Source organism: Ictalurus punctatus, chromosome 9 (assembly GCF_001660625.3).
Source record: "Ictalurus punctatus breed USDA103 chromosome 9, Coco_2.0, whole genome shotgun sequence".
In the NCBI taxonomy this organism is placed as follows: Eukaryota; Metazoa; Chordata; class Actinopteri; order Siluriformes; family Ictaluridae; genus Ictalurus; species Ictalurus punctatus.
In genome coordinates this window covers 14,743,989-14,767,632 of record NC_030424.2, presented here as the reverse complement: position 1 = coordinate 14,767,632, position 23,644 = coordinate 14,743,989, and the positions used below count along the sequence as shown (strand labels likewise).

The 23,644-nt window shown below is 40.1% G+C and overlaps 1 protein-coding gene across 2 annotated transcripts in view; it reads left to right on the top strand.

Moving 5' to 3' along the window:
* crim1 (cysteine rich transmembrane BMP regulator 1 (chordin-like)) overlaps positions 1 to 23,644 on the top strand; it is a 90,442-nt gene that overhangs the window by 3,307 nt on the left and 63,491 nt on the right. For both annotated transcript variants that reach the window (XM_017476348.3, XM_017476349.3), the window contains exon 2: positions 7,618 to 7,791. In XM_017476348.3, the coding sequence (XP_017331837.1) occupies positions 7,618 to 7,791 (174 nt within the window). The remainder of the gene's footprint in view (positions 1 to 7,617; positions 7,792 to 23,644) is intronic.

The window sequence follows — 23,644 nt, the reverse complement described above, 5'->3', positions numbered from 1 at the left end:
TGCACGTGAACAATATGAACAATATTGAGGTCAGCAAAAATGATTGAGGTCATGTCCATATATTGTACAATAAGTCAAAAATGTAATTATCGTGACAGGCCTACTGGGGTGGTCTTTTGTACCTTTATTGTATATCTATTATATGGTGATTTACAGTCCACTCTTATACCTGTAATTAGCTTTTATTGTAATATTTTAAAGGTGCACTAAGGGCACCTTTCCAGGTTTAAGGTACACACTAAAGGTGCAAAAGATGTACCCTTGAGTTACCACCGCAGTGACAAGAAAAGGTACAGTTTAGTAAAAAATTTTTCTGACAGTGTGTTAGACTGCAAACCAATAATGAGGCCTGCTGTTTTTGTTATTGGGACCAGTCTTGGTCATGATCAGAATGCTCACCACAGCTCAATGCTGTGGGTCAGATTTCAACACAACTGATTATGAAAACATGCCGAAGGCGTCTTGGCTGCTTTGCGTGTAATCTCTTAGGTGACATCTAATGTAATCCAGCCAAGAAAACAGAACAGGATAAAGTGTCAAAGCAGTGCCTGCCACAGGAATGCAAAAGATCAAAGCAAGGATTGCAAGGAGACCTGCGGTTTTGGCCGTAATATCCTATGCTATGGTGACCCAGCCCTAACCTTATTACAAGCTGAGATCAGGGTCATTCTAGTGAAATGCTTTCTAATCTATGCATGACATGCTTTCTTATTGCGCTTCATGTTCTCTGACAGGCCTGTATGTGGCAGTCTGGGAAAACCTATTAGATGTCACTGTGGTTGGATTCTGGCGATCAGGCAGAAAAGATGAAAGATCAGGTTTTGGCCCAAATTGTGTTTTTCTGTCTGTAACAAATTTTGACACTTCAAGTATAAGGAAGCATAAATATGTTTCAGTAAAATATTTTTATTTACTTCTTGCCAGTGGTAAAACAGGCTGCCGAAATATGTCTAAAACCTTGCTAGCTATGTCAGAATGTCACCAAGCGTCTCATGTGTACTCAACACATCCATCTCAATGAGATAATCTGCCCATTGTACTCCATTCTGAGAGCTGACGTTTCAGGTCCTGTGTTAACAGAAGAGTCACAGGTTCCCATGGGACACTGCCTTTATAGCACTGTAACAGAGAAATTCCATTAAGCCTAGGCTCTGAGCACACTGCACAGCACATAACACTAAAATACACAGGCTGTTGTTTAGTATACTGGGCTCTGAAGGCCACACACGTGGTCTGAGGCTCTGAGACACGCTGAACAATTTAGATTTTTTTTACAACTGTACATCAATTAATAGCTGTGAATTTCACTGATCACTAATGAAACGCAAGTGGCGCATTGCACAAGATGCTTATGTTAAGGCATTTGATAATGATAAGTCAAAGATATGTAATGCTTTTAGCCCAGTGTGGTTTTCCTTGTATAATAAGAAACTGTTTTTACACAGTTATGATTTGGAAGATGGTTAAAAAACATTCTGTCATCATTTAGGCTTTTATAGATTTTATGTGTTGTCGGCACAGCAAAATAAAAAAATAAAAACCAAATCCTCAGACTGCACCAAGGACACTGTTTTTGTAAATTAAGAAACTAGTAGTTCCTTTGGGAATATAAAATAGCAGTATGTACAGTATCTCACAAAAGTGAGCACACCCCTCACATTTTTGTAAATATTTGATTATATCATTTCATGTGACAACACTGAAGAAATGACACTTTGCTACAATGTAAAGTAGTGAGTGTACAGCTTGTGTAACAGTGTAAATTTACTGTCCCCTCAAAATAACTCAACACTCAGCCATTACTGTCTAAACCGCTGGCAACAAACGTGAGTACACCCCTAAATGAAAATGTCCAAATTGGGCCCAAAATGTCAATATTTTGTGTGGCCACCATTATTACTGCCTTACCCCTCTTGGGCATGGAGTTCACCAGAGCTTCACAGGTTGCCATTGGAGTCCTCTTCCACTCCTCCATGACGACATCCCGGAGCTGGTGGATGTTAGAGACCTTGTGCTCCTCCACCTTCCATTTGAGGATGCCCAACAGATGCTCAATAGGGTTTAGGTCTGGAGACATGCTTGGCCAGTCCATCACCTTCACCCTCAGCTTCTTTAGCAAGGCAGTGGTTGTCTTGGAGATGTGTTTGGGGTCGTTATCATGCTGGAATAAATGCTGGGATCATGCTCTGCTTCAGTATGTCACAGTACATGTTGGCATTTATGGTTCCCTCAATGAACTGTAACTCCGCAGTGCCGGCAGCACTCATGCAGCCCCAGACCATGACACTCCCACCACCATGCTTGACTGTAGGCAAGACACACTTGTCTTTATACTCCTCACCTGGTTGCAGCCACACACGCTTGACACCATCTGAACCAAATAAGTTTATCTTGGTCTCATCAGACCACAGGACATGGTTCCAGTAATCCATGTCCTTAGTCTGCTTGTCTTCGGCAAACTGCTTGCGGGTTTTCTTGTGCATCATCTTTAGAAGAGGCTTCCTTCTGGGACGACAGCCGTGCAGACCAATTTGATGCAGTGTGCGGCGTATGGTCTGAGCACTGACAGGCTGACCCCCCCACCCCTTCAACCTCTGCAGCAATGCTGGCAGCACTCATACGTCTATTTCCCAAAGACAACCTCTGGATATGACGCTGAGCACGTGCACTCAACTTCTTTGGTCGACCATGGCAAGGCCTGTTCTGAGTGGAACCTGTCCTGTTAAACCGCTGTATGGTCTTGGCCACCGTGCTGCAGCTCAGTTTCAGGAACTTGGCAATCTTCTTATAGCCTAGGCCATCTTTATGTAGAGCAACAATTCTTTTTTTCAGATCCTCAGAGAGTTCTTTGCAATGAGGTGCCATATTGAACTTCCAGTGACCAGTATGAGGGAGTGTGAGAGCGATGACACCAAATTTAACACACCTGCTCCCCATTTACACCTGAAACCTTGTAACACTAACAAGTCACATGACACCGGGGAGGGAAAATGGCTAATTTGGCCCAATTTGGACATTTTCACTTAGGGGTGTACTCACTTTTGTTGCCAGCGGTCTAGACATTAATGGCTATGTGTTGAGTTATTTTGAGGGGACAGCAAATTTACACTGTTACACAAGCTGTACACTCAATACTTTACATTGTAGCAAAGTGTCATTTCTTCAGTGTTGTCACATGAAAAGATATGATCAAATATTTACAAAAATGTGAGGGGTGTACTCACTTTTGTAAGATACTGTACATATATCAAAAATAATTCAGCCAAAAAAGAAAAAAAAGAGAGAAGATTAGAAGATAGACTTTATTGGCACCAGTGCTTGAAGTCACCACCATCTGCTCAGTAGCCCTGAGCCTTAATCACTGAGGCTTTATTACACCCCAATACATAACATCTGAAAGTGTTAAAAGTTTAAAACATATTGCTAACTCTCCAAATTTGACAAAACTTTGACATTACCTATGTTGAACAAATATTTTTTAAAGAATTACTGCCAACATCAGAAAGAGAGAAACTGTCTACATATGCCTTTGTTTATCCCCAAAACCATTTGTAGGCAGGGCTAGTGCTGAGCCAGGAAGGAGCATAAAAAGTGAGCACACACAAACACTTCCTTTTCCCTTGTTTTTGCAGTGTATCGGAGGAATGTGTGTGCTCGGCCTGTTGCAGCCTATCTGAGTTTTCAGCCCTCTGGCTGCGTGTCAGTCCAGCTGTCTGATGCCAAATAATTTAGGGCCTTAAAAACAACATATATTAATCCTGAAAGAGCGTGTATGACACTTACACTCGCCTGGGAAGCATGGGTATTTACTCGCTTATTCTGTCAAACATTCACGCACAAGCTTCTATTGACAGTTCACCTTGGAATGCAATGGCATGGGGAGTCGGCTGGGATTTATTTGTGTAGCTTGACACCCCAGTCTATCACACATAGCGTGCATTTCTGACATGGCAACTGTATGTGTGTGTAAAACATGACTGGAACTTTCCTGAATATAAGTGCATCGTGGTTTGAAGCTGATTATCAGTGTTGAGTTTGGCACCAGGGCCTTGGACCTCTTTGCATGTTATGCATCCAAAGTCTTGCGCAGAGTCCCTACTCCCAGCATTACAATGTCATGCACTAAAATCACAGACTGTCTGGCTGGGAGAATAATCAGCAGTCTTTATTACATAAATGACTAGAAAGTGGACAAAGGGCACATGGAATTACATGCAGCCTGTTCAAAGACAATAGCACAGGCATGTCAATCTCCAGGCTTCTGCTGTTAATAATAGAGCACCATATTGCTCTTAATCAATGTCTGTAAGACAAATTTTGTATGAAATTCTTTTGGTAAATGCTAAATGACCTGTTAAAACAGGGGTTAGGCATATTCTTGCTGAATTTAATTGGAGAAAAAAAAGGTGGTTTTTTTTTTGTTTTTTTTTGTTTTGTTTTTTTACATTACTGAACACTACCTGGATTTGCTCCTTTTCTATATTTTTATACATCATGTTGTGTGTTTACCTCTCCACTTTTCCCTCTATTGTTGTGATGCCATCAGATATGAATTGCTCTGGGCTAGGTCCTAAAAACACTCTTTAGATTGAAGCTTTCAACTTCCTTTCTTCTCCATTCTACATTGAATGCAACTGTGGATGTCTGCCCTTGTCTTTTTTTTTTACTTTGTCCCCTGGAAGAAAAAAAAAGGACAGTGAGGGCCAGATTACTTTTGTCAGCGAACACAGGTTGTCTTGTGTAGTCAGGGAAGACAAGCGGAAATGCTTTCCTCCCCTTTAGCAGCCTCTTTGTCACTCTTTCTTTGGAAGTTTCTCTTCTACCACAGAGCAGTGTAGGAGACTGAGGAGAGAGATGCAGGGGTTTTTGGTGATTATCATTCCCAAGCCCCAGGATAGAGAAGTGGGACTTTGGCAAAAAGCCTTCCCTGCGTGTATGCTGAGAGGTGGATGCTGCTTCTTAACTTAATTTTACACAGTCTCAATCTGTATATTTTTCTCCTTTGTGCACACTCCTGCTATTGTTTATTATGTATTATGGTTTCTCTGTTAAAAAAAAGGCTATTCTTTACAGAGTGAGCTAATTAATAAGTGTTGTCGATGCAAATTAGTAAACACTTTGTGCTTCAGGAAGGTCTCTAGCTTGGATAACAACCGGGTGCCACTGTGGGCACAGAAGCAAAATGAGCCGCCATAACAGGACGAGCTGTAATTTGAGGACTGCTGTAAAAGCCTTCCATTTGTGCTTTAACTACACAATTATTTCAAATTCAGTGGATATATTACAGTTGAATGTAGATAACGTTTGCCGGTTTGTTTTATGAGGTCTATTTGCATAATTTCTATGAGGCTGCTTTAGCTGCCTGTTTGCTTAGTGGTTCATCTATATTAAGTAATGTGAAAGGTCACAGTTTTCCTCATTGTTTACCTTTCTAAGTCACAGTAATGGTAAACATTCCAGATTTGAGTAGAATCATTTTTTTAAATTTATCATAGAATTATAGAATATTTATTTCTCTGAAGAAGTGGTGCGTCATTTCTTTGGAGAACCCAAATATAAGAGTTTTCCTTAAAACTATCACCTTATTCTTAAACACACTAATGGAATTGTTGTACTATCCCCAGAATACAGCAGCAGACGGTTTCTTTAAACTTGTTTGACTCAGGAACAGTGTCAAAACACAACCATGCTTTTAAAAGATGTTCTCCCCCGGTCTCTTAGAACAGAAATCCAATCTCGGCAGCTATATACAACTTGTTTTGGAACGTACCAAGGCTCTGGGACATGAAATGGCACCGTTCGTCAAAAGCAGCTCATGTGAAAGAATCAGAGATGCGAGGGAACTCAGTAACATATCTATTGGTGTTGTTGCCAAGCTGAGGCTCTGCGTGTGGCTCAGACCACCAGGAGAGTGTTTATTGTACGAGCCCCATGCCAGGCTAGAAGCAGACATGTTTGGCCAGAAGTGCTCCGGCTTGAACTTCCTCACCCTGCTATATGACCCACAGCTAGTCTGGAGAGCCTTGCTTAGTTATTGGAGTAGCGGCTGTTGGCAGCATCTATTCAAGGTCATTGTGAAGACAGGTGGATGCTGCTTCCAGGCAATCCAGCCTCACAAAAATCGCTGGAAGACATGCACAATGTTACCTGGTGTGCCAAAATTAATTTCACTTTTTATACGAATGCATATTTTTCACTTCTTCTTTATTTTGCATTATACATATACAGCACTGCAAAGCTGTGTTAGTATTGGAGGACAATACAGATTCTGTGTACACTGCTGCACACACTGTAGGCATTGTGTTGTGCAGCTGTGATCACACCCAGCATGTTTGATCCCAGTGGCTGAATGGCTGGGCTGCCTTTGAGAGCCATATCACCAGCAGCCATGCACACATTCAGTCCCTAATGCAAAAGGGAATTTGTTGTCCACCATTTATTTATCTTCACTCAAATACTTTAAGTATTTAAAGTGATCAGCCTGGGGGTTCCAGTGCTTTTAGTACCATTCATCTTATCCTGGTCAGGGTTGTGGTGGATCCAGAGCCTATGCTGGGAACGCTGGGCGCGGCATGGGCATACACATTGGATGTGATGCTGCCACTCTATCGCAGGGCAACATGCAAACACATTCTCACACTAATTCACACCTAGGGACAATTTAAAGCTGTCAGTACACATGTAAACTCTGCACAGAATGTTACCCAAACTCAGGATTGAACCAGAGCTGTGAGGCACTGTACCACATGCAGCACCAAGTTTAAGATTAGGACATGGCATATATCTGATTTAACCCTGGCCAAAAGCAAGATTGATGTTGGCTTTGTTTGAGAAAATCATGCACAAGGCAATTTATTACATAGTTGCCAAGCAGTAAGATACTGTACTGTTTTCCACTGTTATATATTAGCTACTAAGAAAGGAGACTTTCACTAGACAAGTCAATGACCTTCATGGAGAAAGGAAGTGTCCATAGAATCTATGGGCCTTTATTTACTGCCTGCATTCGGCAGAGGCAGAGACTGAAGGAAGTGCATACATTACACATCCGCTAGTACATACACTTCCATACATGTACAGGCACTTGTACAATGTGCATATATTGTATGTTCTCTCCTATTTGAACACATTCACACACACACACACACACACACACACACACACACACACACACACACACACACACACACACAGTGATAAGGTGAGCACACAGCAAGCTGGAACACCAGTCCACATATCAGTTATATGTATTTGCACTGTAAATAACACTTCATAATGTGGCTGCGATATTGCATTGCCATAAGGTTAAGGGTCATTCTTATTTCAGAATTAGTATAAAACCAATACTATTTAGTGTTCCAAACATGATGGGACTTTAGAGTATCTTTCTTTGTCATTTCCAGATACTGTTTGTCACTCAGTCACATATAGTTAAATATTGCATCTGCGTATGTGCTATTAACTAACCTTATTACCAGCTAAAGCTTAATGCACAGTGATCACTGTGCTGTTCCTTTTATAACTGCAAACAAATGTAGGTAATATTAGATTTTGACCCTGTAAATTTACTTGTCTTCTAGCTTGATAAATATTTCTTTCCCTTTGATCCTTGCTCAGATGAAAACTGGGATGACGACCAGCTCTTGGGATTTGAACCGTGCAACGAGAACTTGGTTACAGGCTGTAACATAATTGATGGGAGGTGTGAATGTGACAGCGTACGAACATGCAACAACCCATTTGAGTTTGCCAGCGAGGAGGCTTGTCAGACAGCCCTGAAGAAGATCGAAGGTAAAATCACTGTCTTCAACTCTCTCGTGCAGAAACTGATCCATGTGTAGCCATATTTAAACATAGCTTTTAGAATATTCCAGTGTAAAACTCCACTGGTGCACTTCCTACCTCTGAATATAATATACACTTTTGCCAAACTAAATGATCTGTGATTAACCTTGTAATTGAAATGGGCTTCCTTGTTAATTCTAAGATGCTCATAAATGATTCAGACAGGCAATAATCTCTGGGAATCATTTACAGAGTGACTTAACCTATGATCTACTTTAGGCATTAGGGAATTAATCACATTTCTGGTCTAATACATAGGCATTAGATTGAGCGGGATGGAAATGTCATGTTCTGTTTTTGCGCGAGCTAACTTGGGATCAGCAGCAGATGTGACATGTCAGTGATACGTGAGTGCAGCGTAAACAGCCATCTATCCAAACCACATGGCTTTTGACTCAGTTCCACTGAATAAATTCTACAGACAGAAATATACATATACATCAGCTCCTCTGTTAGCAGCTATACTAGTTCTTCTGCAGCTAGGTTACTGGGCCAGCAAGATCACAACATTGTAGTAGATTATGAGGTTACATATAGTGCACAATGCTGAACTTAGAACATTGAATGGGCTCATATTGATTAAAATGAAAGTTTAACCATGCACTTAAAATGATTTCTTTTGGATTGGACTTTATATAGGAATATAAGATTAGTTTGTATATTCCTGTTCTGTTTTACTTTTCCTTCCTTCTCTAAATATTTATTTCGATCAGCTAAATTGTTTATTTATAAACTAGTAGTCCGTTAGCTCGGCAATCCGTGGAAACACAGATTTTTTATTTTAAACCGTTCTGCTCTCGCTCAACCACTGCACAACATTTTCCTGGAAATTTTTTAGAGCCAAATAATTTTTTATCTTATTTTGATATGGTGCTTTTTCTTTTACAAAGGGTGTGGTGAGGAGAGTGAATGTTTTCCTTATCTTTTTGGGGGGGAACATGTTGTTTATGGGTTTGTAAGTTTCTTTAGAATGCCTGTGATTAACAAACAGCTTTACTTTCCCAAAGCTGATAAGAGTTATCAGAATGCAAATGGTGCGTTGAAGAATGCAGTTCTTGATGGACACACACTAAATTCTCCCCTTGAGCCTGTGTGTTCAGGTTGGATTGGCAGCACATTTGCAATTAAACTCCAAAATATATGTTTGTTATCACAGCGGTCTTGGCAATGGTTGATGGCCCTTGTTTTATTGTGGCAGGTGTACTTTCGTCAGAGCTGTAGCAGGCTGTCGTTCTTTTTAAGCTGTCCCCGCTGTGTTTCATCATAATAGGTACTTGTTATCTTGTTTTGACTGATTTGGATTGTTTTGGAATTGTCACTTGTTTATTGTGATGTTATGTCTAGCTTGGACTATTGTTTTGTATGTATGTGTATGCACTATTGTTTACTGAAAACGCGTCTAGTTTTGGCTGCTGTTTTGCTGTATTTTACCTGCTTTTGTCTCCTTGGACATCACTACAGTGTTGTTTGGGGATTGGGACACATTTTTGCACCATGTCTTTGGTGGTTATTATTTACATAAGAAAAACATTACTGCCATGATCCATCAGCTTAGCCCATAATTTTGTGTTGGGAGTCTGAAGACATGGTGAAAGCTTATTGATTCTACCTTAAGCAATCACTTCTGTTATGCAGAATTGGAACCTTCTCTATAATGTGATTAAGGCCTGTCTCCTAATCCCACATTCACTTTTCTTTGCACTGCTGGTAGCAGAGGGGAGGAAAAACACAGAACTGCATTTAAACTATTACACTTGCGACTACAACACTTGGAATCAGCTGGAATATAGGTTTGTCCTTAAAGGTCAGTCATCTTGGCTCATCCAAAAACCTAATCTTGCTGAGGGAATTTCATTTTTCAGGAATTTTGTGTGCATATACTCAACAGAGAAGTTATAACATTTGTGGTGAATGCTACTGTTGATGGGTGCTATAACCTGTGGAGTAAATATAGCATGTAATAATTATAAAAGCCAAAAAGGAACAGACATCTGAAAGGGGAGAAGAAGACTGTTAAGGATGCTTTCTGCCTTTCCTTGGTAGTTGTTAATGAACATTTTCCTCTGGACCATTCCTACTAGGAATCTAAGGGAAATCAATCCTCAGTAGAACTGGAATAATATGCTGACCTTTGATAGCTAACTAGATTTTTCTCAAGGTGTGAAAAAATGTCAGAGTGGTAAATCATAGTTAGACCTGTCAGTGGATGGTAAGACTACTTGAAGATGCTGTTCGGGATTCTCTGACTGAATTGCATAAGTTTATCTCCAGTATTTCCAGAGAAATTGTTTTAAACATTTAACCAAGGCATTATAATTCAGAAACTACAAAATGAAAAGAACAAAAAAATAAAATTTTGAAGAAAAAGTGAGAGAACCTTTGGACACAGAACGGAGATTCCAGTATTCTATACTTGACTTGAAATGAAAGACACATGAATATTGTTTTTTTTGGACTGTTGGTATGTGTCTTTAAACAATCCTCTTAATGAGTCAAGGATGCTGTGGTATAAATTTCTTCGGTTTCATGGTGATGAGATACGTCTTGATATCAGTGAGACCTGGCGAGCATTGAAGAACCACTGTGACTGCACCAGAGGGTCTGTATTTGAAATTAACATGGAGGTAAATGGTAGTCTTCCAGTGACCCAGTCTTCTGAAACAGAGTTTTGTGTAATTTGTCAAATACTGAATCTACTTTTAGATACCAGTACTTGATAGTGCAGTGATTATGAGTATAGGATTGGCTTTTGATATTAAAGTGGAAGTCTGTCACCTTGTGCAAAAGAAAGAAACTGTATTTTAAATGGATGAGATGTGCAGATAAATGGTGAGAGACTGGATTTGACATATGAGACAAGAGTGAGAGTAATTATTAGGGCACAGTAAGAGAAAGGGAAAGAAAGTGCAAGAGACAGGAAGTTTTGTTCTGTGGGAGTCTGCTGTGCCGTGAAATTTGGTTCCTCTGGCCCAGCTAGGCCAAAGCACATTAAAGGAAATGCCTAGCATTCCTGCTACAGAGCTGTGTCTCTGACGCTATGGCAGGATTACAGTGGAGGATATTTGTTCTGGGGAGCCGGCCATGCTAATTGCAGGTCCCGTTGTGTGCAGGGAGAGCGCAGGTGCTCGTGCCAAAAGCAACATGTTTCTGTTCGGCTCAACAATGTCCTGTTTTCAAGGAGAACATTGGAGAGTGGAGGGAGTTACTCTTATCCTGTGGAGGATTGCACAGCACATTTCAAAAAGGGCTGAACTTTTTTGATGTCAACCATTCCAAAACAGTTGAAGAAACAGTTAAAGCTCCATTAGTGTTTATATATGGCCATTGCTGTCCATTGGTGTGTACATTAATTGATTATTTGTGGGGGCTGAGTGTAATTAATCTTGGTGGCTATTGAAAGATTTGTAAACAGATCCTTAGCATTCCTGCTGTATGTTATTTTCTCCTCCCCTGACTTTGGCACATGGGAATGTTTGGGGACATCTATTTATTCAGCATGAGTGTGGTCCACCTTACTGGAGAATGTCATGGATATGCTGGAACGAACTCTGGACTACAGTTCCCAGCAGCCACAGCACCCCACTGAATTACTGTCATATGACCACTGCACCTGATTCACACTGGTGTTAACAAGTACTCGTGTATATATAGTCACAGTTTGCACTGCACTCCTTGTCTTATGTTTGTGTGTCTTTGCCATTGTTTCTGTTGCTGTGTTTATGGTCGTTGGTTTATGTTGGTTTAGCCTTAGTGTTTTCGCTACAAATTCTATAGATACTGTTTTGTGTTTTCTTTGTATTTTTATCAAACCTAATCTGCATTTGCATCCGTCTCCGCTGCCAATCATAACAGAGAAAAGGTTAAGAGCCATTGCCGCTACATAAAACTCATCAGTCTGTACACAAGAGTTTTGACAACTATAATGCTTCACCTTTTCTGGCCAGCAAGCTCAGGATATTAGTAGAATTTTACTCTATTCTCTCGAGATTAGTGACATTACCATTAATTCCTCCATTATACCTAGTAGCGGTCTTGGCCGAAGAACTACAGTCTATTAGTAAAACTTCCCTCAGAGTTTGTCACTTAGGAAATTTGGCCTAATTCACTTGCTTTTGATTATGGTAGTGTGTGTGCTCATGTTCAACATGTTGCACTAAACACTAAAATTACAAAATTAAAAAAAGTAAAAATCTGAATTTGTAGGGTTTTTTTCCCTATTTTTGATGCTTTTTTTTTTTTTTTTTAATCTAGGGTTAGGGTTAAGGTTACATTCCAACAGCAGGTTGTGTGACCTTTTTGTTCTTAGCTCATTCTCTTTTAATGTTCTCAAAGGTAAACACAGGGATTTAAATTTAATTCATTACAAAGCTCTCACCAGAGGTCCATAAGTTGCACTGTTTTTCAGTACCACTAGCCTAGAAAATATTCATTATAATAAGTATGACAAACAACGAAGAGCAAGGAAAAGACATTTGAAAGGGCAGAGGGGGAATGGTAATGGTGTTGATAATCTATCTGTGTTTAAAAACCTATTGGCTGTGGAAACCCTTTAAAGGTGTTTTTCTTTCTGCTGTAAAGATACTTGTGCCCAGAATTTCAATTGATTTGCAGGATTGAGAGATTTTAGGGTTTGAGATTAGCTTACATCAAACTCAGATGCTTTAAGGAAGTCTCAGAAGAACTGCATTTTTTGCCATTCAATGCACCATCGAATGAAAGTGCAATCGTTCTGAGCCAAGGCATTCTGTCCTTTGTATGTGGAACAAAGGCAATCAGATCAATAGTAATGTGTCCAGACTTCCACATTGGGAGAGCTGCCAATAGCTGAGCATTGACCCCTGAGTGCCATGAAGGTATGAGGTAAAGACTAAGGCCAGGGTTATACTTGACATCTGACAGTATGCGGCAGTCATACTTCGTAACCAATCATGTTTCGAAGTGGAGAGTGTATTTCTTACGTCCTACCAATGAACCAAACGCATTGTTTTACATACTGACCTTGCACAATATGCATGTGTCACAATCTGTTTTTTGTTTTTTTTTCCATTTAATGCACCAAATGAATACAGGATATGTGCAGCAGCCATCTTGCTTACACATACAAGTGTATCCCTGGGCTGACACAAATACGGTGAGTTGCTTTCACCAATCTGGTCTGTGAAAGCTATTAAGGAAGTTTTTATATAAAAGTAGCACTGTCAGTGGACCTGCCAAAAGCCTACACTTCATTCAGAGCAGCTAAAATTTCATACAATATGCAACTTATGTGATATCTTCTAGGGATGCACCTATCCCAATTATTACATTTATGATCCTATACCAATATCAAAGCACTGAGTATTGGCTGATATACAGTATCTTACAAAAGTGAGTACACCCCTCACATTTTTGTAAATATTTGATTATATCTTTTCATGTGACAGCACTGAAGGAATGACACTTTGCTACAATATAAAGTAGTGAGTGTACAGTTTGTGTAACAGTGTAAATTTGCTGTCCCCTCAAAATAACTCAACACACAGCCATTAATGTCTAAACCACTGGCAACAAAAGTGAGTACACCCCTAAATGAAAAAGTCCAAATTGGGCCCAAAGTGTCAATATTTTGTGTGGCCACCATTATTTTCCAGCACTGCCTTATCCCTCTTGGGCATGGAATTCACCAAGCTTCACAGGTTGCCACTGGAGTCCTCTTCCACTCCTCCATGACGATATCACGGAGCTGGTGGATGTTAGAGACCTTGTGTTCCTCCACCTTCCATTTGAGGATGCCCCACAGATGCTCAATAGGGTTTAGGTCTGGAGACATGCTTGGCCAGTCCATCACGTTCACCCTCAGCTTCTTTAGCAAGGCAGTGGTTGTCTTGGAGGTGCGTTTGGGGTCGTTATCATGCTGGAATACTGCCCTGCGGCCCAGTCTCCGAAGGGAGGGGATCATGCTCTGCTTCAGTATGTCACAGTACATGTTGGCATTCATGGTTCCCTCAATGAACTGTAGCTCCCCAGTGCCGGCAGCACTCATGCAGCCCCAGACCATGACACTCCCACCACCATATTTGACTGTAGGCAAGACACACTTGTCTTTGTACTCCTCACCTGGTTGCCGCCAGACACGCTTGACACCATTTGAACCAAATGAGTTTATCTTGGTCTCATCAGACCACAGGACATGGTTCCAGTAATCCATGTCCTTAGTCTGCTTGTTTTCAGCAAACTGTTTGCGGGCTTTCTTGTGCATCGTCTTCAGAAGAGGTTTCCTTCTGGGACGACAGCCATGCAGACCAATTTGATGCAGTGTGCGGCATATGGTCTGAGCACTGACAAGGTGACCCCCCACCCCTTCAACCTCTGCAGCAATGCTGGCAGCACTCATACATCTATTTCCCAAAGACAACGTCTGGATATGACGCTGAGCACGTGCACTCAATTTCTTTGGTCGACCATGGCGAGGCCTGTTCTGAGTGGAACCTGTCCTGTTAAACCGCTGTATGGTCTTGGCCACCGTGCTGCAGCTCAGTGTCAGGGTCTTGGCAGTCTTCTTATAGCCTAGGCCATCTTTATGTAGAACAACAATTCTTTTTTTTCAGATCCTCAGAGAGTTCTTTGCCATGAGATGCCATGTTGAACTTCCAGTGACCAGTATGAGGGAGTGTGAGAGCGATGACACCAAATTTAACACACCTGCTCCCCATTCACACCTGAGACCTTGTAACACTAACAAGTCACATGACACCGGGGAGGGAAAATTTGGCCCAATTTGGACCTTTTTACTTAGGGGTGTACTCACTTTTGTTGCCAGCGGTCTAGACATTAATGGCTGTGTGTTGAGTTATTTTGAGGGGACAGCAAATTTCACTGTTACACAAGCTGTACACTCACTACTTTACATTGTAGCAAAGTGTCATTTCTTCAGTGTTGTCATATTAAAAGATATAATCAAATATTTACACAAAGAGCCTGGTCTGATGTGAGCAGTGTACTCACTTTTGTGAGATACTGTAGTTAATGCTGATTTGATCCTCTCAGTAACCAAGCTGATTCTCTGCAAGTTGCTGTTGCCACATTATTCAAAACATCACAGATATGATGGTGTGATCTGTGCAGGGTCAGTCAACACATTCAAACAAAACAGAACATAAATTATCATAAAAGGACTGTTCTGATACCAATCCAATGGTTCAGCCAAGTATTACTCCTGATACCAGTACTCAGCATTGGATCAGTGCTCATTGGACTAGCTTTATCTTATAACACTGTTTTTGTGTTATATGTTTTTGTGTTTTTGGCCCAGAGAATTATTGCATTCACTTGTACTGTCCATTTTATCTTCACTGTGGGTACTTGGATAACATCTGAAGGGCATTTGATACAATTGTTCACTAAAATGATCCTGCAGTACAAAAGCTGACATATGTTCTAGTAGGAAAATTCAGCCTGACTGTCATAGAAGCCACCGTGCTACACAACCACCGATGTTTAGCAGTGGAAGACTCTGGGGCACACCTCGATACAGAAAAATAGATGGAGTTTACTTAAAATAGGGCTGTTGAAAGGTTGACATTTAAGCCTGTGATTGCCGTGACAATTGCCTCCTTTACAGAAAGTCACTTTGCCACTTTCTTTTACTCCCGTTCCCTTTTCTCTATGATTGCTATGATTTGAAACTGATGTGTGATAAGCTCGTTTCCCCTCAGCTCCTACTTTCTATCCAGAGATTACCAAGTGGAGACATTTGACCGAATGATTTCAAACATGAAAAGGCAAATGTGCAGATAATTTTGGGGGCACAGAGGTGTTCTGTTTGTTTGATAGGCAGATGTTGACATTCAGGGATCCCTTGCTGAGGCTGCAGGAGATGGCAGAAGGTGTGGCACTGATAACAATGAATCACTCTCAGAAACACTCATGAGTGTCAATCTTTTGTGTGTTAAAAGATAATAGGAAAGCTTTTAGGAAAAACTGTTTTGCCCTCTGTGTTTGTTTCTTAATTACATTGCTGTTTGCACAGCATCTAAATCAGGGCTCTCTTTATGAACATGAGGATGTTTTAGTATTCAGTTCCATTGATCTAGTCTAAAAAGAATATACATTGATGTATGACAAGTAATAGTATATAAGATTAACTTTCAGTGTCTATTAGAAATCTCTGTTGTTGCATTTCGAAATCAACCTCTAGGTCTTCTCTGTATTAAGGGAGCTTTCACACTTTAGTCCATTTCTGGAGTCTGAATCTATTTGTTATTTGATTTGGTTAATTTTCTATTTTCAGTTTCACACTGCAAATAATTGAATGAACCAAAAAGAAAAACATTTGCCTGAGGGCCAACTAAGGCAATAAACATAATCCTAAAACATTTATTGGTCAAAACATTTAACAATGATAAAAGGGTTTTGCATATAGAAATCACAAAAATCACAGAGCATAAAAGACACTCATCATTTAACGGTAGGCGAGTAGGATGCAAGTGCAGATGAAAGTTTAATGAAACAAACAAAACATAAAACAAGAACTATGAACATGGGCCAGAGATAAAAGGACTAAGGAATATACCCATGAGACAATAATAAAAGACAAGAAAGCATAACGTGGCAGAAAGACAATCAGTGCAAGACAATGAGTGCTATACATTTGCTTGGTCTGCAACAATGTTTAGGTAGGTTGTACGTGTCGAAGTAACATCCACATGAATGCCAGGACCCAAGGATTCCCAGCAGAACATTGCCCAGAGCGTCACAGTACCTCCACCAGCTTGCCTTCTTCCCATAGTGTATCTCTGTGCCATCTCTGCACCAGGTAAACGACGCACCCAGCTCTCCAGATAATTTAAGAGAAACGTGATTCATCAGACCAGGCCACCTTCTTCCATTATTCCATGGTCCAGTTCCGATGCTCACATGCCCATTGTAGGAGCTTTCAGCGTTGGACATGGGTCAGCATGGGTACTCTCACTGGTCTGTGGCTACGCAGCCCCATACGCAGCAAGCTATGATGCATTGTGTATTCTGACATCTTTCTATCATCGCCAGCATGAACTTTTTCAGCAAGTGTTACAGTAGCTTTTCTGTATGATCGGACCATACCGGCTAGCCTTCATTCCCCATGTGCATCAGTGAGCCTTGGGGGTCCATGACCATGTCACCAGTTCACCACTTGTCCTTCCTTGGACCACTTTTGGTAGTTACTAGCCACTACATACCAGAAACACTGCACAAGGCCTGCCATTTTGGAGTTGCACTGACCTAATCGTCTAGCCATCACAGTCTGGCCTATGTCAAAGTCACTCAGATCCTTACGCTTGCCCATTTTTCCTGCTTCCAACACATCAGCCTTGAGAACTGACTGTTCGCTTCACATGCTTATACGTACACACACATACTGTACATAAATACATGCACACATACATACACACCGATCAGCCATAACATTAAGACCACCTGACTAATATTGTGTAGGTCCCCCTTGTGCCACCAAAACAGCTCTGACTGGTCAAGGCATGGACTCCACAAAATCCAACATCCCTGAGCAAACAATCTCATGACTACAGCAAACACTTAGTTAACGAAAATATTTTCTATGACTGACATCGATTCTGCTTTTAACGCACAAATAGGTTCTCTGCATGACTCACTCTGTAGAACAGGTAAGAGGTTTGCATACTTTTTGTTGGCCATTATTGTTCTGTTTCTTGCAAGAAATCAGATATCTCCATGCCTGAACAAAGAAAAGCAGAAGAGACTCTGCGATTCATTCTTACCTTGACTATCACATTTAGCTACACCTCTGAGTGGAGCTGGCATTTAGGAGAGACGATGCTTTCACTGAGTTGACTTTAGCCTTTTTTGTGGTGACCTCTCCAAAGCCAAAGAGATGAAGGAATAGGAAAATGTGATATGCTACCACGAAGTGCTAATATTTGGCAAATAACCATCTGTCAACCCACCACAGTTGTGGAGAGGCTAGCCTGCCCTGTTTAATCTGTAAATATGGCTGCTTGTGTTTGTTGCATAAATGTGAGTATAAGCATTTGTGGGGGTTCGAGGAAGAATGCTGCAGCATTTGTGTCTCCCAGAAAACTTTTAGGGCAGAAAAACTCTAAACAACTCTGAGAGGGGAAAAAAGACGAAATGTGCAAAAAAAAAAGAAGAGTTTATTGTCCATTGACTGTGGAGGACCCCAGAGGGTCATGTAGTGTTTTGACTGGCAGTCGCACAACAAGTGAGGATTGTGAGAGCGGGAAAGATGCTTGTTTCATCACAACAAAATTTCTGTGCAGGAAGAGAACAAGAGACACACTTCTGTGTGTGCTTGCTCATGAATGTGCTTATTCTTGAGAGGAGGAAGCAGGATGTTTTAGAAGAACACAGGGCCTCTGATTCTGAGGCAGAAAGAGGAACTTTGCACCTCAGTGATGCTGCAAATTGACTACAGCCCATACATTTACATATGACATTGCTTGGTTGGAAATTCAGGTACAGCGCTACAAGTCTCTTCTAAAACAAACTGTATCTGAAAGCTTATTTAGTGTTGAAATTAAAGAGATATTTTCCATCAAATATGTTCCTGAAAAAGCTAGGGGTGTCAGAAGTTTTATGGGCTTCAGTGTTGTTTGTGTAGCATGCCTCAACGCATGGTGATCATAATCATTTTCCCCCCTAGGTTTTTGCAGAAACACAATCATGTTGATGGTTAATGGTTACATGCCTTACGTAACTGAATATTTGTCGCAAATATTTCTCTGGAGAGCGTGTTTGGACTTATCGTCTGGAATGTTTGGCATAGCAGAGCTCTTTCTATCTAGTCCTTTCTTTTTCAAAGCTAGCTTCATCTCTCCCCCCTCCCCTCTCATTCTTTCATCTTGTTTGCGCTTTTCTTCTCTCAGTCTTGTGCCTACTCATTTTTTAACTACACTTTCTCTCTTCTTTTCCAATTTGTTATACAAGGACACTCACAAAACCACTATTCTTACAGAAGTCAAACTGGCCTCTTGTCTGGAGAGCTCAGATATTTGCAGCATAAGGTGAAAGGCAGCATGGCCAAGTACTGGGTGATAGGTCCTTCACAAAAATGTTGGGAGATTGGAGATGGGGAGAAGGGAGTTGAAAGTGATCCACTCCACCAACGAAAATCCATCTTTTTTATCACATAAGAGTGTGTGCTCTGTTAACACAACCAAGCCAGAAAGTGATTGAGTGGCATTGTGGATTTAAGTTCCTTCCAGAGTCTAAAGTAGCCATACTCATCTCAAAGCCCTAATGCTCCACTGCACCTTCTAGATCTACGCCTTGAGGGAAGCCATTTTTTCTCTTTCTCTTTCCATAATTCAGGATGGTTGCTTGTGTTATTACAACCCCAATTCTAAAAAGGTTAGGACACTTTGTAAAATGTAAATAAATTTAAATAAACACAGAATGCAATGATTTGCAAATCTCATAAACCCATATGTTATTCACAATAGAACATAGAACATATATCAAATTTTTAAACTATAGTTTAAACTAAAGTATGTTTTCTATGTTCTACTGTGAATAACATATGGGTTTGTGAGATTTGCAAATCATTGCATTCTGTTTTTATTTACATTTATTTACATTTTACACAGAGTCCAAACTTTTTTGGAATTGGGATTGTAGATGAAGTGTTCAATATGGTGACCATCAAAAAGGTCAAAAACAATATTGACTTACCAGGGTTGACAGACAAGCAAGCAGCAAATGCCAGATGGCTAGGAATAGATTTATCTGTCTATATAGAGTGTTTACACTATGAAGCTGTGACAGAGAAACTGCTGAATCAACCAAGTCAGCTAAATAAGGCTTATGTTAACAGAAGAAATGAAACAGCCCTGAGAGACTTTTGCTGTGACTTTCACGTGATTTATGGAAAGATAAAATTCTCTTCCATCTCCTACATAACCGCTGGTCTCCTGAGGCTCAGCAAAATGGCTCCTATTTATTTCCTATTCATTTATCCACATAAAATGCGGAAATGCATTAAAAGCTGCAAATGGTAATTTTATGTTCTTTTGTGTTACCTGGAATCTTTCATGCCAAGAAAAAATTGTTCAATGAGTGGTTCATACTTGCCTTTCAGAATTTATTGTATAACCATATTAGCTCATTACAAAGAGCCCAAGCTGCCCTACTGACTAATTTAATTCTGGATCCTTTTAAGTGCTTTTAAGTACTTATTGTAACTCAATTGGAGCATAAGCACTATTCAAATACAACTAGACTCACCGTCTCACACCAGTGTGTATCTTATGCACATTTTGGCCTGAATTTCTCTATTAGAGCTGAAAGGTCTGCAGATGGAAGCCAAAACAAAACAAAAAAAAAGAAACATTTTGGAAGGACATGTGTAGGTGTCTATAATTCTGAAGAAACCAGTTAGTGGTGGGTGGGGTGGTGGTTAGTGGGTTGTAGGTGGGGGTGGGTGGGTAAAGATGTGTGATAGATAGACCTGCTGTAGTGGTGCTTATCTGCTTGTCAGCTCCAGCTCTCCCTCATGTCACTCTTCTTTGATCACTGTATGCCTAGAGCCAGTTGGTTTTGGTGGTTGCATGGTGGCTTTGTGTTGCTCCACATGCCTGCATCCATCACCTGCCCATCTGCAACACCAGCTATAGCAACGGGGGGGTGGGGGGGGGGGGGGGGTGTAGAAAAAAGGCCTTTGTGCAGTCGTTTGCTTGGGTCATACATTTGTATGGAGGAATTTGGTGGTGAAGGTTATTAGCTTCTCTGATGGGAACTAGAACTGGAAATGATAGCTGAGACTGGGATTATGAGGGTGATGATGATGATGATGTTGGTGTCTAATAAAAACCCCCCACAAAGTTATAAAGTACCAATCTTAAACCATGATATTGGATTGTGCAATTATAATACTGTGAATTGTCTGTACTGTTTCACATGTAGCTAGGATGGTGAAAGTGTAAGAGGGGATGAGACAGACTAGTTGACCCAATAGTTGAATATGAAAGCCCAACACTAATGGGCATCATTCGGTTAGCAAGTTTCTTGTGCTTTCAGGTTGTTCTGATGCTCTTTATTTAGTCAGACATCTGATATGAGCCAACATGTATCTCAGTCCTCCACTTCAGTGTTCAGGTGATTCCCTGTCCTATTTAATTGGGTGATTCTCTCCACCAGCAACAGGAAAATACTGCTACCTGGAAGATTCATACACCTCCACATGAACATCGTCATGCTCATCCTTATGAAAGCAGCTGGCTCTGGTGATCCCATACCACTTCCCATCAGGCCACACACAGCTCAGGCTTGAAACTTGCTAACTGCCTCAAAATAAGCAAGCCCTTGTGGGATACTCCCTGTTTATAATGCACACTAAGTTAAACAGATAAAGTCTCTGGAAAATATTAAATGCTAGGCAGGTCTCTGCCTTCCCAAACACATCTGCTACTACGAATAAACCTTCTGCATTGGTTTCGCACTTCTAATCTGGCACGATATCTGCCTTACTGTATTTGATATGCTTAAATTTAGAGATGGATTGCTCTAAACAAGAAAAAAAACATTTGAGGAATATAGGGCATTGAAGAAGAATATGGCCACTGGCAGAAGCAAAATGAATTCCCATAGCATGGTGCTCTGTCGTCACGAGTGACCGATTTTCTCTTGACAAGAAGGCTTTTGACAAGAGAAAGCTGCTGCATATTTCAATGCTGAATATTACTGGAGATGATGCTGTCCATCACCTTTGCTAGCATGATGTGCACAATACGTGTGTTTGTTTGAGACTGTTTCATTAAAAAAATATTCCCATAAAAATATGCATGTAAAACTCTTTCATGATCCATCTCTCTCTCAGTGAGTCAAGTCAAATGTATTTATAAAGCACATTTAACAACAGCATTTGATCTAAAGTACTGTACAAAACATTATCATTCATCACATTAAATAACATTATAACTCAAAGAATAAAAAGAAGTTTGAAGAGAAGATTGAAAAATAGCTAAAGATGGAGCGAACCTCATGTGAAAAGGGAGACTGTTCCAAAGTTTGGGACCAACCAGAGAAAAGTCTCAATCACCCTTTGTCTCAGTACGACAATGGGGGACAGATAAAAGAAGTTGATTTCAGTGCTCTAGTAGGAGAGTAAAGGTGAAGAGGGTCAATGATGTACTGTGGAGCAGAACCAGAAAGAGCTTTGTATACATAAATTTGAATTTTAAAATCAATTCTAAACTTGATGGTAAAGCCAGTAAAGAGATGCCAGAATAGGGGAAATATGATCCCTCTTTTTGGTCCCTGTCCATTTTGCACAAGCTGCAGACAAGATAATTGAGGCACATTGAGGAAGGCCAAACATACAAAGACCAACCATGATGTAACAAGAGTATGAATCACAGTTTCTAGGTCTTTTCTAGAGAGAAACTCAGTCAACCGAACAAGTGTGTAAATACTGCAGAGAAGCCATTATGATGACAAGTAACTTTGTACATCATCTACTTCAACTTCCCGATCTCACAAACCGTCATCTTTTATTGATCCCGCAAAATGACCTGAACTTGTACCTGCTTGTGTAGGCACAGCGGCTTCACGCAGAGTAAATTAATAAAAATGCTAACGCTACAAGGTGGGTTTAATTTAAACCTCTTAATAAAAAAATTCCTCACCAATCATAATCAAAAGTAGCAACTGTTCAGTCTGTAAACATACAGTACGCTGCAGCTCTCCATTCACTAACGCTAATTCACTTCACTTAAAGTCACGGTTGCCAGATATCACTAGAAAAGTCAATTCTAGTTTCCATGTTCTGATTTAATCCCCCCAAAACGCAATATTATCAGCAGACATGGACACTGTACTGGAGGAGCTAATCTAAAACTGATAAACAAACAAAAATAAAACTACTAAAATGTAAAGACAGAAAATGTGCTTAGTTATAAATAAATAATTTAATTTTAAAAAAAGATATTATAATAACTTCATTAAATATAAAAAATGAGAAATGAAATAATGTTTAATTACTATGGGTTGCATTTAATATCAATTTGACCTTAAGATTAGTAAGCTATTTCCTTAGAAGGCTATTAGCCTTTTTCCTAATATGGATCATTTTTGTGTTAGTCTACCTTTAATTAGGACTCTCTATTGTTTTTAAGATATTTAAAAATAAATATTTTATGCTTGTTTATTTATCATTTAACCAACAGTATCTCATTGCTATTATTTTAACTCAATTAACAGTGACCATGAGCAGAGAGCTTACATTTAACTGTTTATGACAGACCTCCTGATTAAAGTTTAAACAAAAAAAGATTGGTATCTGGATCAGTCGATCAAGATGAAAGGAATCGGTATCGGATGTAAAAATCCTTAACGGAGCATCAGTAATGAACACCATTAAACTAAAGCGCTTCCTATCTGACGGGTAAATGAACTCACCCAATCACATCCTATATGAGATTATTCAGATATATACACAATATACACAGAGCAGTTCGAGAACTGACTCCAGCCCAGAACCATGACAGTGGAAAATGTCTAATAGTGTAGCGTTAAATATATTTAAGGGGTGCCGACTTCAAACACTGAACATTGATGTTTATTGTATTTGTTTACAAGGTAGAACAGGTTAACGGTTGTTTTTTGCATACAGTCTGTAAAATTAACTGAAAATGTTAAATTTGGTTTATCAGAAGGTAAATTAATTTGTCATGGCCCACACTATGTTCCTAAATTCTGTCATAATTGATCAGCTCAAGTTTTCTCATGCCTACTTGTGTGTTATATTGTGGCATGAGAAAACTTAATGAATGTGAAAGTGTAATAAAAA